The sequence below is a fragment of the Sebastes fasciatus genome, chromosome 6, assembly GCF_043250625.1.
Source record: "Sebastes fasciatus isolate fSebFas1 chromosome 6, fSebFas1.pri, whole genome shotgun sequence".
Taxonomy (NCBI): domain Eukaryota; kingdom Metazoa; phylum Chordata; class Actinopteri; order Perciformes; family Sebastidae; genus Sebastes; species Sebastes fasciatus.
The window spans coordinates 15238378-15256628 of record NC_133800.1 but is presented as its reverse complement, the minus strand read 5'-3'; the positions used below and the strand labels follow the sequence as shown (position 1 = coordinate 15256628).

Below are 18251 nucleotides of genomic sequence, written 5' to 3'. Positions count from 1 at the left end.
AGGAGGATGGATTAAAAGGCTTGTAATGTTTTTTAAACTTGCTCATTTGTTGCGTGTGGGCTTCAATGTAGCCAGTCTCTGTGGATTTAAAGCAATTAGTGGGTTTGAAAGACTATAAGTGAAAAAAACAAGATGATGTGTGAAAAGCCAAGCGATGGACATTTTGAAGAATTGAGAAACTTCTAAACTCGACTGGAGGGTTTTGTGCTAGATCCCACGGGACACGGAGCAATTAGTGAGTTTGAAAACCCACAATACACAGATAGCATGTGGGTTAATGGAGCCAGAGAGAGCATGCACAACTTCCTCCGGTTTACTCTACCACTACTAGCGTTTATGGCTTGGCAATAAATCAATATAATATTGATATTGTGATATGAGACTAGATATTGTCTTAGATTTTGGGTATTGTAATATGGCATAAGTGTTGTCTTTTCCTGGTTTTAAAGGCTGCATTACAGTAAAGTGATGTCATTTTCTGAACATACCAGACTGTATAGCTGTATATTATTTACCTTTACCCACTTAGTCATTATATATCCATATCACTGATGATTATTTATCAAAAATCTCATTGTGTAAATATTAATGAAAGCACCAATAGTCCAACTCTACAACATCGTTGCAATATCGATATCAAGGTATTTGGTAAAAAATATCATGATATTTGATTTTCTCCATATCGCCGAGGCCCATAGTAGGAGCGGTGGAGTCTGTATGAACGCTTTCACTGTGAATTCAGAGCCCCGTGTATAAGCTCATATATGTAATGAGCTCTTGTCTCACTGAAAACGTGGTTGATTGAGCCATAATTGTTTCGTGAGCATGTCGGTGTGAGATCACACAAGTGGTTTCACTATTACTGGAAACTTTTTACTCTGCTACTTAATGGATCGTATCTTCCCTGCGACTCGATATTCAAAGACGTTAATTGTGAGCATCCTGTCATTAGAGGCATGCTACTAAACCACTCTGAAATATAACACCCTGTATTGATAGGGCCTACTGATAAGCAGCTACTACACAATAAATCCATATTGAATACGAATCATAATCATTAGTTTGGTTTGGGCCATCAGATGTGGAGAATAGTGACTAATTAGCAAATAAATACCATATACTTCTGAGAAATACAGTTACTTACACAGCATCACTTTTTGGTTTGGGTCATTGGCTTATGTGTTTGCATAACAGGCGAATTGTTGGGTATTAAAAGAGATTAGAGGTTGTTTTCCTCTACAACAGAATTATTTGTCCCGTTAACAAGGGAGGTGGTAGTCACCTCCTTCAAATCCTGTTAGGGGGATTCATTTCATCATGTTGCACTAACAGGAGGGCAAACCTTTCTCCTTCTACCTCTCTTAAAACATCCCTAAAGAGACAAAAACCCTGCATGCCTTCTTCAGAAAGTAGTCTGGATGATGTGATCTTAAATCCCCACCACCTTCTCCTCCATGCTTTCTCTAAAGGGACTGAGAGAGGAGGGCACTGGACCAGAAAGAGAGGTTTCTGCTGGCACTGCTCTCCAAAACCACGGTCATCACATCATGGGCTTCTTCGTTGCAAATCTAATGAGTGATGGTGAGTAGATGACTTGTTTTCCTCAAATTTCTCCAGTATGGCAAACACTTCTCAACAGGATTAACACCCACCCCACACTGTAAAAATGCACAGGTAGGTACCATAATAAGATAATATAAAAATAATATTATTTTATGATCAGGAGTCTACTTCAACTCATTGTCTCTGCTTCTGTTGCATGATTTTGATTGATTATTCAAATTGTTTGAGGATGATTAAAATCAGTGGTTTAGTGGTCGTTGATGAGGTGGGTGTACTACTAGGTAGATGGGTAGGTTACCGAGGAGGAAGTGGGTATAATCTCCTATATATTTCAATGGCTTTTTGGCTGATGGGTACTGTAAATTACCAGAAAAAGAGGTAGGTATACCTCATATACCCTCCACTACACCACTGATTAAAATGAGCCTAATTAAAGCAGCAGTAGGCGAGATTGGAGCAAATATGATTAAACAAGTTATTTTATAAAACGGTCACTATATCGTGACAGTAGTGCATGAGACAAGTAAAGACCAGAGGAAAACAACCAATCAGAGCCGAGCTGGAGCGTGCCGTCCAGCTTCCGTCTCTGAGAGCCGGCTGTCAATCACTCGCAAACTCCGACCAAACAGTCAAACTAGGCAGCGCTGATCAAATATGAATCAATATCACGTTACTGTAATGCCTATTTCTCGCCTCAAACATTTTCAGAAACATCTTGTAGTGTACTGTTTAGCTGTAAAATGAGAAAGTTTGTGACCCAGCAGCCATGTTGAGATCAGTTTAGGATATACCAAGCACCGCCCACCAGCCGGAGCACAGCCAATAGGAACGCTCTCTCTCTCTCTGAAATGACCTGTGATTGGCCAAAGTCTCCCGTCACAGGCTTAGATTTTTTTAAAGTCTGAAAACAGAGCCATGAGGAGGTGCAGAAGTCTAGTTTTCTCTCAGAACAATTGAATTACAATATGCTTTTTAAGGTTATTATGGGATTTTTGCCCAATGATGCCAAAAATTCTGCCTACTGAAGCTTTAATGTATATACGGCGGGTGCATGATCATACCATCACACAAGCCTCTCTCTCTCTAAATACATATGATAGGACAACTTGCTTCCAACCTTGCTCCACAGACTGACACCTGTGATATAATCACTGCCAGGGTGAGGTGTTAAGCTTGCCTGATTACTCCCAATAAAACGCTAGACTTTGGCCCATGCAGCCAGTGTTTCACACACACCATCTGGATGGGCCCTCTATAGGCCTGGTCTGCACCTAGGTTGTTGTCAGGCCAGTCAGTCAGTGAACGCATGGGGAGGTTAAGAGTTAAAGCCCATAGTAGTGAGTGACTCTCATTTGTTTCCTCGACACAGTTATTCAAATCAGGTGGTTTTTTAACACTGGGAGGCCTGACTGGGCAGCATCAACCCTCTCCCTCTGCTGACCTGCACAATCTGTGCACTGGACTCACAACACTGAGGTATTTCAACCACAAACTTCACTCAGGTGGGAAGCCCCTTATTATTAGACCCACACGCCCAACAAAGGTATGTTTGGTGAGAGGAATTTGGCTCTTTGCATCTCTCTCTCTCTCCACTCCTCTCCTCTCCCTCTCTGAGCTGTCCTTACCGAGAAGCAACAGTTTCAGTTCCCGTCGTGCGTCCCTCTTGTCCCTCCGGAGCTGCCTCTCGATCTCGTCGTTGATCCTCCTCGCTTCCTTCGCCTCCTCGCTGAGGCAGCACGCCATGATGGACTCCAGGGTCATTCTCACTCCTTTTTTCTTTTTACCAAAACACGCACTTTTTTTTCCTCTCTTACTGATTCATTCAGATTTCATCGGGGGTAAAAAAAAACAAAAACAAAAGGCCTGTGAATGCCAAATAACGTCCTCTCATACAGGCCTATACTTGGTGGTGAAATTACGCCCTTTATAATAAAGAGGCTGAACACAGATTGTGGTGTGGAAAGGAGATATATGAGAAATTATTATAGACCCTCCTCCTCCTGTTTCGGTTCGCTTTCTGAGCTTCCCGACAGCTTAAAAAAAAAATAGTGTCCAAAAGCGAGTTGAATATCTGTGCAATCTTAATTAATCTGCTTTTCCTTCTCTTCTTACAATATGATCAACAGATCCTTCTAAAACACATCCTCTCTCTCCATACTGCTCTGTGTGATCTCCTTAAGCATTGCCATCCTCTTCTTCTTCACAGTCTTCAATGTTTTGCTATTTTTTTTGCAATCAACAAAAATCCCAAGTAATCGTCCGCGCAACAACATGTGGAAAAACACATGAATAAAAGCTGTGCGTTGTTTTATTTCCCAGTAGTGGCTCGACTCTCTCCGGGCGTGGTAAAGGCAGAATATGGCGGACTTTCACTCCAATCCGCTAGGCTAGGCTGGGATACAGTACAGTTATCTCTGTCTGCTGCTCAAAAAAAGCCAAGAAAGAAGCCACACATAACATGGCATTTCATCCGGAGAGCTGTCGATGATATATATATCTCCTCAGTGTTGTTAAGACGCGTCCATATGGCTCCAGCAGCAGCAGCGGTGGGCGAGGAGGAGAGAAAGGAATAAAACGCCCCGTCTTGTTGCTTCCAATCTTCTCCTTTTCCTCAATTCTCTTCATGTATTTTTATTACAGAGGCCATCCACTCCTCCGCTGGTAGGCAGGGTGACGTACGGCCTCCCATCGACTAGAGGGGGAGTGTCACGTCAAACAAAACGACACACGCACACATTAGTGTTTATACACCCCAACCTGTGGAAGAGTGAAATGTGCATGAATGGAGAAGCTCTCTATGGGCGTGGGCGGAATATAGAGAGAGACAATTCCACTTCGGTGTTTTGTGCTGACTTTATGGGAAGAGTCACCACAGTCACTATAGGTCTCAGGCTGACTAAATATGAGTCAAGATTCAAGCCCTTTATTGTCATTGTGTAGTACAACGACATTAGATTGTGACACATCCCATAGGTGCTAATGAAAAGATAATATAATAATAATAAAAAAAGAGATAGTGCAGTATAAATATTAAAAATATAAAAGATAATACAATATAAAATATAAAAATACAATATGTATATTGATGAGATTACAATTTTGCCAGATTATTGCACAAAGTGTCCTTCAGATTATTATATAATTATTGCACAGAGTGATCAGCATATGTTATTGCACATATCCCTAACAGTAGATTTATAGTATTTACATTTCACAAAGGTGACACAAAAGTTATTGCACATTTACATTGCACATGTTCAACTCAGACAGAGGAGATGTCAGAGGTCAGGAGGTTTATGGCAGTTGGGAAAAATGACCTATGATGTATTTTAATGGAACACAATTTGTGGCAGTATATAGGCCTATATTGATTTTCAACCATTTTTGACCATATGGATCCAGCAAAGTCTCAAGTGTGCATATTCCCTATATGTGAATATGCTCTATTTCTGTGTTTTGGATTGATATTGTGAAGACAGTCTCAATATGTAGAGTTGAATCTCTGGCTCAAGAAAATCTGAATATTCCATCAATTTGTATAGCAGGGCAGTTGGATAACGTTGTTGTTGGGTGAGTTGCCATAAAGTGGGACACTGCCTAATGTGGGACACCTAAACTCCTGTGGGTGTAGGTCTTCCTCAAACAAATAAAAGTGATAAAACTATTGATATTTAATGTCTTTCTAATATGCCTAAATGCTTCAAAACTATTATAGTCTGTATTCACTATTATTTATTTACTATTATTTATAGTCATATTGTTTGTTTGATGTTGTTCGATTCTCCATAACATCCACACATAAGCCTAGGTTTTGAAACAGCAATAACACTGTAAGTGGTAAAATTACTGAACATGGGATTGCACAGTAAGCCTTGAGTGTTTCATATATTAATTAAAGGGACTGTTTGTAAGAATCAGAAATGCTTGTTAACAGCGACACCTGTGTTCTACATGAACGAGCATCGCTAAACACAGTGAGGCGACACACGTCAGCTAAAACCACAATATCACTCTATATTTCACCTGCTTGGCAGTAATGTTAGCTGACCAGACGAAGGTCTCTCCATGAATCAATGCTGATCCTAGTGCTTTTCCTGCCTCGGCCAGAGGGAACAAGGGAGACACCGGAGTTTTGGTCGGAGACGATAACGTTTCTCGCTGCGGAGCCCCGTCACTTCACAAGACACTGGAAACCTCTGTTGGTCTGGAGGAGCTGCAGCATTTATTTCTGCACAAACATTCACTAGATATTCTCAGAGCTAAACTAACTCTTCTGCAGTGTGTAGTGTGCGTGCTATATATATATATATATATATATATATACCTTTAACAAAGTGGATAGTTACACAGCAGTTGTTAGTCACATTACTCTAACAATAGATAGGCCCACACACTTACAGATTGATGAAATGATAAGTGGATGGATAGATGGCTGTTAGAGGCCGTATCACATATCCACCGTTGTTCCATTATGATCATCTCCACTGTTTGTGCCTGAGCCATTAGTGTTATCAGCGAATCACTGTCCTTATTACTTCTGCCTTTTCCACAACCAAACAAGTGGCTATCATTACCAACCACTCATTATTGGAAGGACAGTCAGTCATGTTATAAGTCAACACATTATTGCTGTTTTGGGTTTGGGGCTCTAAGTAGGTCCTGGGCCTACAGTGGACTTCTCAGGTCCTATGTACAGGAATGAGCCTGGGTCCCAAGCAACATACTGGATTTCTCATTTTGATCCCACTCAGATTAAGGTCCACTTTACAGGCTAATTTTGGTTTAAAGGCTTTTTTTGTGTTTAAGGCCTGCCTGAAAACGTGCAGCCATTGTTTTGTGGTAGATCACATGCTGTGTTCCTACTGACTCAATTACAAATCATTGCTCAGCACTGCTTTGCTTCTTATTTTGGGAAATAGCCACAGTCCACTTACACTATTTTAACTGCATCATAAAAGATCTACATTGCTACAGCAGCATACTCACAGTGCTTTCAGCAGTGTGTGACATAAATCTCTGCATAAGTCCTCGTGACAGTGTGGGTGAGGCAAATGGATCTTGCAACATCAAGTCAGAGATGGGGATTAAAGTGAAGTGAGAGCACTTGTCTTCATGACCTGCTTTTGTTTTGAAGTACCCTTCAGCAGACCAACTTCAGGCCATGGACTCCTGTTTTTGTACGTGGACATAGGAAAACTTTTGTGTTAGTGTCTCCACACAAAGAAAATATTTATAGTGAAGCATGTAACTGGAATAGTCATACATACTCAAATTTGGAAACTACTAAGCGTTGAAATAATGTTTTATATGTTTGTAATATCATCGTATGATTATAATTAACATTATTTTGCTGTACTAATTCAACAGTTAACTGTAACTCACTAAAACCATTTGCTGCCAACAAAAAAAAAGTTAGAATTGAGGTCATCTCACATAGGTATTGAACAGTGCTGATTGTAACCTAACTAAGTGGCCTATTTAGGCCATTTAAATGGGGACATTCCAGTGACTCTGTGCTTAATTGCTTGTAATGTATTTTGTTTAAATCCAGCTCATGAAGTTAAAGCCAGTCTTGTCTTTCCTGACTTTATCTGACAATAATCAGAGCTACAATGAATCACATTAAATCTTGGCATGAAAATAACAACTGTAAAATAGTTCTTGTTGAATTAATTATAGCTGTCCAGAGACCTATCTCTGTCTGATTCGTCCCAGATTTCCAGCTTGGGGAGCCATTCAACCTGTGCCTGTGATGAAGGTCAACCAGCCAGCTCCGTAGAGGAACATCCAGCCACAGGTCAGTAACATTTCAACCTGTCATGTGCTGCTCAGCTTAATCTTGTTTAAAGTCGAGAGTTCCCTTTAAACAAATGCATTATGTTGTTGGCTGAAAATCACATCATCCTAGTTTATTTTTTCATCAACTGGAAAACCATGAAAATGGTTATACTATTTTGTTGTAGTTCTTTACACAATTTTCTTGCATCCTTTCATGACATTGTACAGAGCATGAGGATAAAAGTAAGGGCTCTGAGACTGGACGTTTGAGCTTTGGATTGTTGGTTCTCCAGACAATGTTTTCATTGATTTATTAGTAGCTGACTAAGGGAAAACATGAATAAATTGGAAATTTATTTCGAATAACAGCATATACAATGGATGTCCCAAAAGTGTCAATAGCTGTCAGATTAGGCTAGGCCTATATACTATATATGCAAATAGTGTCTAGGCTGGATTGCCAACTGGAAAAAAGCAGGCAACTGCTGAGGTCAAAACTCTAGCAACACAGAAAAGACCAACGTGTTTTGGCTTGTGGCCCTCATCAGGATCGTCCACCAAACTGCCACAGGCCCCCAGGGCCCCAAGTTACTGTGTGGCAGCTGGTTTGTGGTACTTACTTGCTTTTCTTTTGTTAAGTTACGAATTTATACATAAATAAAGCACAATATCAACGGATAACAAGAGTCTTAAATGGGTCTGTAGATCCGGTTTTGCAAAAGGTCCTTTTGTCAAAATTTGGTTTAAGGCCCTAATTATTTCAGCTGATATGGTGCACATTTAATCACTAATACTGGAGATAATGCATAGTGTGGGAGCTCATTTTTGACCCCCAGCAGGTTAATACTGCCATGGGTGTGGTAGATGTGCCATTGGAGGAAAAGAATAAATAAATAGTGTGGTGTGCACATGAATTATAATTCACCTTGGACACATGACCAGAAAATCTTTGCACATGTATTGAATGCAAATGTATTGTAGATTTGGTAAGGTATATGTCCAAAAAATACAACCATAAATCGTAAATAGTAGTGATGTGTCGGTCGCAAACGAGTAGGTTCAAAGAGCCGGCTCTTTTAAGTGAACGATGGGAGCCGGCTCCCATCCGAGAGCCGTTTTTTTTATTTTTAATTATTATTATTATTATTATTTTTTATTAATTCAAGGCAGAATGATAGGATGATCTTCTCCGCGCCACGGGCACTCCATGCACTGACTGTGACTGAATGTTGTGTTAATGACGTCCGTGTGACCAATCAGGTGATGACAGACGAGGATCATACCATCAAGCAGGGAGGGGCGGGGGGTGCATGGCGCGCTGACGGTCTACAGGTACAGAGCAGGAGGGAGAGGAGGAGAGAAGGAGAGAGAGAGGAGTGCGGTGCGCGAATAGCAGACAAGATGAGTGACAGTCGGAAACGAAGCAGCATGTAAAAATTACGGTATTCTGGAAATTATAAGGTTTAGTATAATTATATTGAATAATTTAAGTGATATATGTGCAAACATACTAATCATAGGTCAAAACAGTGCTAAATTTGGCTGAATTATAAAAGGCAAAACGAAGAGCCGTTTGGGAGCCGAAAGAGCCGGCTCTTCTTTGGTGAGCTGAGCCAAATGATCTGGCTCACTAAAAAGAGCCGAAACTCCCATCACTAGTAAATAGTAAGTCAGACTTTTATTTTGTAAAGAGAACGACTTCCTGCCCCGTGTCACGTGACCTCGCCCTCGCCTAGATACCAGAGAAAGCGTCGCTCCTCCGTGGTCGCTACGGAGAGAGAGAGAGGGAGGGAGAGAGGGAGAGGGAGAGAGAGAGAGAGAGAGAGAGAGAGAGAGAGAGAGAGAGGGAGAGAGGGAGAGAGAGAGAGAGAGAGAGAGAGAGAGAGAGAGAGAGAGAGAGAGGAGAGAGAGAGAGAGAGAGAGAGAGAGAGAGAGAGAGAGAGAGAGAGAGAGAGAGAGAGGGAGAGGGAGAGAGAGAGAGAGAGAGAGAGAGAGAGGGATGGCTCTGTTGTAGTTAAAACACACTTCTTCTGTGTACTTTCCCACACACTTAGGACTACTAACTATCATGGCAGTCTGTGGGAAACGCTTCTCGGTGGTTACGACAGCGACTCTACCGAGGTTTAACGTGTGTATCTCCACGTTTCGGAGCTACTAGAGCAGCTTTATCTGGGCATGACAGATAAAGATTAGTTAGCATGCTAGCGAGCTAGCCACAGCCTCAGCATCACACAGCGACCACACCTGCAGGTGACAGGTAAGAAACCTTGCTTTACTCATCTCCAGGAGAGTCTACCACCAGTTTCACCATAAGTAACTAACATTATGGTTAAAATCTCTTGGTTTTGTTACATAATAATTGGCTGCACAGTTCATAGCAGGTGTTTTCGAGCGACTAATTCCTTGTGACAGTAATGATGTGGCTCTAATAGGATTTCAGCCCTCTCCTTCCTGTCGATTGTTTGAGGAGTACGCCAGGATAACGAGGGAGGAGCTTAGCTGTGCTTGTGTGTTGTGAGAAAGTAGTGTTTGCGTGGGAACATTTGGTCTAATCTCACCTTGTAGACTGCTCTGTTTTTACCCTTACGCAAGATATGTCGCAGAAAGAGGCTGTATGTGCTTAAGTTGGGATGTGTGATGTATGTAGGTGAGCCTTAAATAGTATTAAACAGCATGTGTTTGTCAGGGAGTGGAAACTATACAGTGACACATTTGCAGCAAGCCATGCCTTTTAGTTTCTCAAGTCAAGGCATTCAAGTTTCCATCTGAAATGTTAAGAGTTTTAGCCAATGACCTCAGTGGAAGATTTCAGAAGAAATTGGTTCACCATCTGACTCTCATAAAGTTCCTATTGTTATTCATAACGAAAAAATCCAGCAGGTATTTTCATATAAATATTTGGGCGTAATGATTGATCATCTGTGATCTTGGAAAGACCACATTGAATTTGTCTGTAAAAAGACAAAACAAAGAATTTACTATCTCCACCGCCTCGGGTCTTTTGGGACAAACAAATTCTTCTTTTGTTTTTTATTTCTGTGATTATGAGTGTTCTACAGTATTGTTATACTTCATGGTACAAGAGTTTGTCCACTACTTTAAAGTCAAAACTGCTCCACCAAATGAAAATCTGCTCAAAGATTGTAGGTCAACCCCTTGAGAAGTTCTATGAATCAACCTATACCATAATAACATATTAAGGCTGGCTAACCCCATCGTCTCTGACCCCAACCATGTTTTGAACAGTGAATATGAATTGTTACCATCAAATCGGAGATACAGGGTTCCACGATTTAATAAGGTTAGTCTGAAACACTCTTTTGTACACCAGTGAATCCTAAAACTAAATATGGAGCCTAATCCCAGATCAAATTCTTTGAAGGGCCTTGAATATCATCTTGTGTGATTGTAATGTTTAAATATACGTATCTCTGTTTCTTGTCTTTGTCCTTTTTGTGATGTTGCAAATGGAGCTGCTGTGATGCAAAACAAATTTCAGACCTGTCTGACAATAAAGTATTATCGTATCGTATGTAGTGTATTTAATAGCAATGTATACTTTGAAACATTCAGTGGTGTTAATTTCTTTGTGCTTAATTTTGCTTTTATGAGATACAATTTCCCATTCTGAGCTTTTGAACCGTGCTGTAAAGAATTTTAATTTGTATGGTTGTAAAGTGGCTTGATCCGTCGCCCCTCATTATCACCACTCACTAAAGGAAAGGATAGACATTTCATGATTTTTTGTCCTTGACTGATAGCATTTCTCTCTGTGTGTCAGTGTGGCTGCAGGTTCCTAGCAGACATGGGCAAACTACAAAGCAAGTTTCGCAAGAGGTCTGACCTCTACAGGTGAGACATATGTGCTACTGAAACATTTTCTTTGTCTTTGTTTGTACTATATACTACCTACAACCAGAATCTCAGTATGTAGTCTGTGGTATATGCATACTAAGGTCTTTTGTGTGTGGTTTAGATCATTGTTCACAATACAGTGCCGTGAGTGCAAAATGGAAATGGAGGAGCTACTCACAGACGCAACATTTTGAAAACTCACTCAAAGTTTAAATAAGTTGTTAGACAGTGTTAACAGTAGTTAGACGCTCCTGGAACATCTTGTGAAATAAACAATTCAAAATATAAATATAAACAATCTTTGGGAAAATATTTAGTTTACTCTCATTTGTCGGGAGTAGCAGTACCATGAAGATAAGTTTATTGCATGCTGTATAAATATGATTCTAATACATACAGTGTAGTATTGGTATATTTAATTTGTTGTATGTCTACATGGGAAGTGTCATCAACAAATGTGGTGACAGTCATTTCTTGAGGATTGTTTTCATTTCAATAATTCATCTTATGCAAAAGAGTTTTAGCAGTGCATTCTGTAAAGAAACATAATATGAGAACAATACAGAGATAGATATACTGCAGACTAAAATCATTTCCCAAATATAGTGGCTGAATATGTTTAATTTGTCTGTGTTTTCTTTGCAGGGCTTCTCAGGGAGAGAAGGCAGATAATGCCTTTGACAGTCAGGTGATCCAGTATGAACCGGCCCATCAAGGCTCCACCAACTCTGTCACCAATCTCAGCCCAGATCTGTGTGTTTCTGGTGGGAGTGATCAGGTAAATCAATCTATGCACTAGTAGTAGATAAAAACAATATAATTTTAATGACATCATTAATTTAACCAGTTTAATAGTTTACAGTAATGCAAGAAAAAGACACTTCACGTTTTCATTTCGATGGTATGAAAAATATCACGGATCACAGGGTTGGTGGTTCGATCCCCGCCTGTTCCTGTCCACATGTCGAAGTGTCTTTGGTCTAGACAATGAAACCCAAATTGCTTCCGATGGTCAGGCTAGAGCCAGTGAAACTTGAAAAGCGTTTTGGATAAAATTGCTGTAGCCATTTACCATTTGATTTCGGTGGGAAATCCTTAAACATGTAGTGATTGTTGTGTGCACATGTGTTTGTGTATGTGTGTCTGCCCCTGTAGGCCGTGGTGGTGTATGACTGGAAACAAGGACGGATGTGTCAGTCCTTCCAGGGTCACAACCGAGAGGTTACCAAGGTAACGTCAATACTGTGTGTGCACAAACTGATAAAGATGTGACGCTGTTCGGAGCTGTTATATGTCATCTCCTCTAAATTCTGCCTCCATCTATCTGCCAGGTGGTGTGTTATCCAGGCAGCACATGGATCTTTAGTGCCTCACGGGACAAGACTGTTCTGATGTGGGACCTAAACCAGGGGGACGAACCTATTCAAGAATTTTGTGGGCATGAATTGGTGGTCAACGGACTAGCTATCGGCCCTGGTACACACACACACACACACACACACACACACACACACACACACACACACACACACACAAAATGTCTCCTCAGTCATGAGTAAATATTTTAACAGTTTTAAAGCCTTTTTATGGCTCAAGATAAAGTTCCAATCTGCAATTTATAGTCTGTCAGAATGCATGATAAAACTCAAGGTTGTCATAGAAAATGTAGTATATTATATCTCTGTGCAGATAGCATTTTATTTATCCCAAAACATAGCTTACTATCAATAAATAAGGTATTCATAGTTATACTCAATTCCTTTTTTTATAGTAGGTTTGGGAACAGATATCTCTGTTGTTCTTGGCTGCCAGTCATTGCAGCAGTAATAGTAAAGTGATGTAAAAACAAAACTCTAGGTGTAGCTGTTGGAGGATAATTCCAAATATACTTCAACAATGTTTGTAAGAATGTCCACCAGCAGCCCTCCTCCTGGGTATAGATCTAATTTGAGATGTGATGGTGTTGAAGGCAGAGGGAATATCTCTGAACTGATCTCACGTCTTGGTCAGTCAAGATGCTGCTACAGTCAAATGAAGTAATATATCAAGCTGCCACCTGTCCTGAATGCAAGCGGTGATAAATCTTTATTCTGTTATCAACTTTGACTGGACTATATGTTTATTATCTCAGGTGATAAAAGCTTTTAGCAATGGGAACAATTCTCTCATGTTTTATTTTCACATATTTCAAGTGACAATTCTAACTAGTCCTGGGGCTTCAGAGGCTTTTACCTTTCAATGTGGTTTTTGTAATTTTATGCACATTGTCATTTATGTCAGATTACTGATCTGCACTAATCATATGGAATTGTTTTTTTATTGTGGTTTGTAGAGGGGAGGAAGCTGTGCACCGGTTCTCGTGACAACTGGATGTGCCTGTGGGATATAGAATCTGCAAAATGTGAACAGAGACACAACATTTCTAGAAACCTGGTGAGGATATGTGCTTTTGTGTGCACACAACCTTGTACTAAGAATTGTTTTGAGCACTCTGGATCGCCTTAGGTGTTTACCTGAGCATGTAAGAGAAAAAAAGAATCAAATCAATAAGCCATTCAATCTGACTGTTACTTCTGAGTTCATGCCCTGCAGGCTTTTAAAATGTTTCCACTGTCTTCTCCTTTCTGTCCAGGTGACTCACGTGTGTTGGGTACCAAACAGCTCCACCATTGTCCAGACCTCTGAGGATAAGACCGTAAGGTACAGACTGCAACTATATTACTGTAGATGCACGTGTCATGTGCAGCATAGTGACAAAATTCGTTAAAATTATTATTTTTTCCGTTGATAAACGATAATTACCTGCTTTTCATGGCCGATACCGATAAGATAACTGATAATTTCACATTTTTGTATTTTAAAAATAAGTTCATAACCTGTAGTTAACGCACACCTGAGTGTAAGAAAGGCTAAGGTGTAATGAGCAGAGATGGATGATGATAAATTTCAGTAGCTCTGACCTAACCAAATCTAACTGACATCCCTGTTGTTAACACAACAAAAACAAAGAACAGCTCTAACTCTTCTAATGTTCCTTTATTTTTTGAAGTAAAGTACATAAAACATCTTATTTTCTTTCCACATTGCTATTGTGTTGTCTTCCTCTGAAACTGATAAACATCCACAACGGTGACGTCATGTTTGGCTCTCTATTCAGCATGCTGCGCTTGGTCTTCTTCTTCTCTGTGTTTATTGGTAGATCTCAAACCAGCTTTAAAGGTGCATACCGACACCTACTGTATCGGAGTGTGTTGATCCTGCGCTTGTTGAGTCAATTGAAGCAATTTGGCTTCGTATTATCAGCCAATAACTTATAATATACATTTCTAGATATAGGCTGATAATTTATCGGGCCTGATCTATATCATGCATCCCTTCTTGTTTCTACTTCATAGGAAAATGTATAGCAAAAAAAGGAAATCATGTTGAATATGTTTATTCCACCTCTACATTTGTAACGAGACACTGGGCATTGCATACTGTAAAACTTAGAAGTTTACAGAGAAGAGGTGTTTTCTCTTTCTATAAATGCGGCCATCATCCGATGTAAGAATAATAGGCACATGTTCGATTTATTACTCGGATTTAGAGGATAGATCCTGCTATATATTTAAGCAGTATTTGCCCAATATGGAGCCTATTGCATCATCTAGTAAGTGGCATAATCTGACAGATCTTTAAACCTGTATTAATTCTAAACACTTATGATACAAAACAATGTTAGAAGCACTTGACAACAACCTGAGCTCGCCCAGTATTACAGCAAAATTGGATGATATTTATCTCCAGTATACTGTTAATATGTCAATATTAAATTTGGTTTTAGTTGCAATATTCTTACTCTTTTAATTTGTTAGAAAACAGTAGTCACAAAAAACGTTTTTGTTCCTTAAAAAGTACACATTTAAAGAACCAATGTAATATCACAAAAAAAAAATAATAATTTCAATCCAACTATCTAAAAGTCAGATGCAAAGCGACCGGTATCTTTTAGATTTATGTTTTTTTGGATAAAAAGCTTGCACGTGTGTTTCTACAGTAATGTTTTTGTGTATGTTCACAGGGTGTGGGATAGCCGTGCATGGCAGGTGACCAATACTTTTCCAGCCAAGCAATACATCCAGACCCACTGTGATGTCTCTCCAAATGGACACTACATGTTGTCCAGCAGCAACGGCTTTGGAGGCCAGGGCTGTGAAGCCACGGTGGGGACCACTGGAGGTGTTTGTGTGGTTGTTGGCTGTATAGATGTAGATGTCCAGATGGCGGATAGGTTGAAGCTGTCAGCCGGTTACCTATTGTCTGGGTTTGTTGATGCAAGACAAACATCAACTGGAATAAACAATATGTTTTGTGCCTTTACAACTGTAACAACATGCTCTCATGAAGCAAGAAGGCCAGTGGCTACTCAGTTAATACCAGTTATTTTTTCTCAAACAAAACATTAATTAGACATTGCCCTTGTGCAGGTGATCTCTGAATGTTTCCCTTGTGGGTTTGACTCCCCCCAACTCACAGCTTGCGACCCCAGTTAGACCACTTTCCTGTCTAAGCTGTGTCTTCTAAAAGTAGCAAGTAAAATATGTGGTTAATCCTATTTGACTAATTACTAGTGGTTCTGTAGTACAGTCCAGTCTAGTAAAAAGTAAAGCACATAACATGTTTTGTTTAGAACAGGGCTTCTCAACCTTTTGTAATTTGTAAGGCCCACTTCGGATTGTTAAGAAATTTCCGAGAACCACATTCCCAAATAAATTAGAAAAAAAACCATAACGTGACAAAAAAGGAGAAAAAAATAAACTGAGCTGCAAATATGTGTTATGCCACTGTCAGCTGTAATGACCAAAATAAATATTCTGCTTACCCTCACCTATTACTGCCATTATGAATCTAAATTGAATGTATTCAGCGTCATACTTCCTCACCACACGCTTTGGAGCTTTTACTGGCACAGGGTCGTCTCCCACATCACTTTTTGGTTTCAAAAACAGATCCATTTTGTGTCAACGTTAGCTATCTAACAGTGGCAAAACACGTCTGTCTCTACCTGATGATGTGTAGGGATTGGCATGGTGATATTCGAACGGAACTGGTCATTGAAACTATGCATTTTAAGTTTTTTATTCATGTGAAGTCTTGAGCACATTTAGATATACAAATAAATAGCTTTGCATATTACCAAAAACATAATCAAACCATTTGGCAATACCACCACTGCCCACTAGAGGGCGCTCTGATGCCACTGGTTGAGTTTTAGTTGTCATTGTTCACATTCAGAACAAGAATTTAGTTTACAAAGCCTTGGAAATGCACTTTTATCATCTTGCATTTGATTAATATCTTATTTTATGTCATGTTTCCTTGTTCATTTTAAGGTGGGTGGAAACATCTTTCCCTGTTTGTTTTGAGGATTGTAACTTTTGTGTATATCTGTATATATATTTTAATATTTACGTTCATTTAGTAATATTGAATACAATTTAATTAGATTAAGTTAACAGTTATTATGGTGCAAACTCTAATTCATCCACCGTCTTATGCAGATAGTTTTGAAACTCCTGACATTGTCATTTGTTCTCAGTGGAGTTGTGTCTGTGTTATCAGCTCTGGGACCTACGTCAGCCCGGCTGTAAAGTTGTGGAGTACAGAGGTCATCATCAGACCACGGCCTGCTGCATGTTTCTGCCTACGCCTCCTGGTGGCGCAGCTCAGGTAGCAACATCCTCCCATGACAGCTCCCTGAAAGTGTGGGATCAGAACACAGCAGGTAACACTCACTCATGGACAGAAGCACTCATATACAGAATGACTTATACAAACACACACGGGCACACATACAGACACTGTTTGGGTGTGTAGTCTTTTTACACTCCTCCTCTGTTCAGTCTGTTTAGGGACGTTGTCTCTGGATGGTGCCGGTCCACTGATTTGTCTGGCTCCCACTGACTCCACCAACCTGCTGTGTTCCAGCTTCAACAACGGCCTCCATCATATTCAGTTGGGCCACGGATCAAACCAGGCTCAGGTTTCTGGGGCAGGTTCAGGTGGAGCTGGTGGCCTGGACCTAAACGTTGTGGCACGCTTCTGACAGCCCAGAAGAGCCTGGTGTGACTCGTAACCCTGACCTGTGAACAGCCGGTGACTCAGCGAGCGTATCACTGGATATGGACGACATGTCAGTTCTTTTTTTTTGTACTATTTTACATATTTCTATTGACATTTTTGCTTTACTAGACTGCCATACAGGGAAGAATGACAGGAGAGATCAGTGAGAAAAGGAGTGGATGATGATGACATGTATGGAGGATGTACCTTTTGTCCAGCAAAGCCACCTTGGATGCCCATCAAAGCTGCTCTTCTGGGAGTCTGTAAGTCACATTACTTATTAATTGATGAGAGACTGTAAACATCATAATGATCTTTCTTGGATCAAACCATAAATAACTGGGGACTGCTTTCAGTTTTGTGGATTTGACTTATTGCTTTTATTGGTGGTGCTGAATACGTGTTTGGAGGAGATCGTAATGCGGCAGGAGTGGTGTCGAAAATGTGGAAGCACTCTTAGAGCAGGAAAATCAGCTATTTGTGTTCCTTCTTCTGAATCTGACAGAGAAGTGGAAGCCAAATAGATTTTCATACTAAGTGTATGTAATTTTTTTCTTTTCTGGATAACAAATTTAGTAGGTGCAGTCAGACTTGTTTGTCAATCACTTTGTGGAAAGTTGTTTTTATCACCAAAACAGAGTGATGCGGAACACGTGTATGTTGACAATTATGTAACCGTTGATTAGTTTATACTGTAGCTTTAACCTGTCACGTGTTAGACCAAATGAATACTGAATACTTACGACACAAGACTGTATAAACATTAGCTTTGTTTTTAGGTACAATATAATTCATAATGTTTTTTAAAGATACGGATTGTGATATTTTTGAACTGAAGCTGCTGATAGCTGATGTTTGGTGCCGATGTCCAATATATTTAAATTTGATAGATACTATGCAAAATACCAGAATAATTCCCTTTTTAATAAAGTATTGTTTGAATAAACAAA

At 39.9% G+C, this 18251-nt stretch overlaps 2 protein-coding genes across 3 annotated transcripts in view; one reads left to right on the top strand and one right to left on the bottom strand.

Moving 5' to 3' along the window:
- The window catches only part of LOC141769107 (guanine nucleotide-binding protein G(q) subunit alpha), a 21807-nt gene extending 17577 nt beyond the window's left edge, over positions 1 to 4230 (bottom strand). The window contains exon 1 of the mRNA XM_074637830.1: positions 3189 to 4230. Within this exon, the coding sequence (XP_074493931.1) occupies positions 3189 to 3324 (136 nt within the window). The 5' untranslated portion in view covers positions 3325 to 4230. The remainder of the gene's footprint in view (positions 1 to 3188) is intronic.
- On the top strand, positions 2931 to 18251 carry wdr31 (WD repeat domain 31). 2 transcript variants are annotated; one of them, XM_074637832.1, is made up of 11 exons: positions 2931 to 3039; positions 7279 to 7360; positions 11123 to 11193; positions 11842 to 11974; positions 12352 to 12426; positions 12528 to 12672; positions 13529 to 13629; positions 13829 to 13896; positions 15260 to 15401; positions 16801 to 16963; positions 17082 to 18251. In XM_074637832.1, the coding sequence occupies exons 3-11, from the start codon at positions 11147 to 11149 to the stop codon at positions 17282 to 17284; spliced, it is 1077 nt and encodes a 358-aa protein (XP_074493933.1). In that variant the 5' UTR covers positions 2931 to 3039; positions 7279 to 7360; positions 11123 to 11146; the 3' UTR covers positions 17285 to 18251. The 2 variants fall into 2 exon arrangements, with proteins under 2 accessions (XP_074493933.1, XP_074493932.1); XM_074637831.1 differs by lacking the exons at positions 2931 to 3039; positions 7279 to 7360 and adding an exon at positions 9303 to 9598.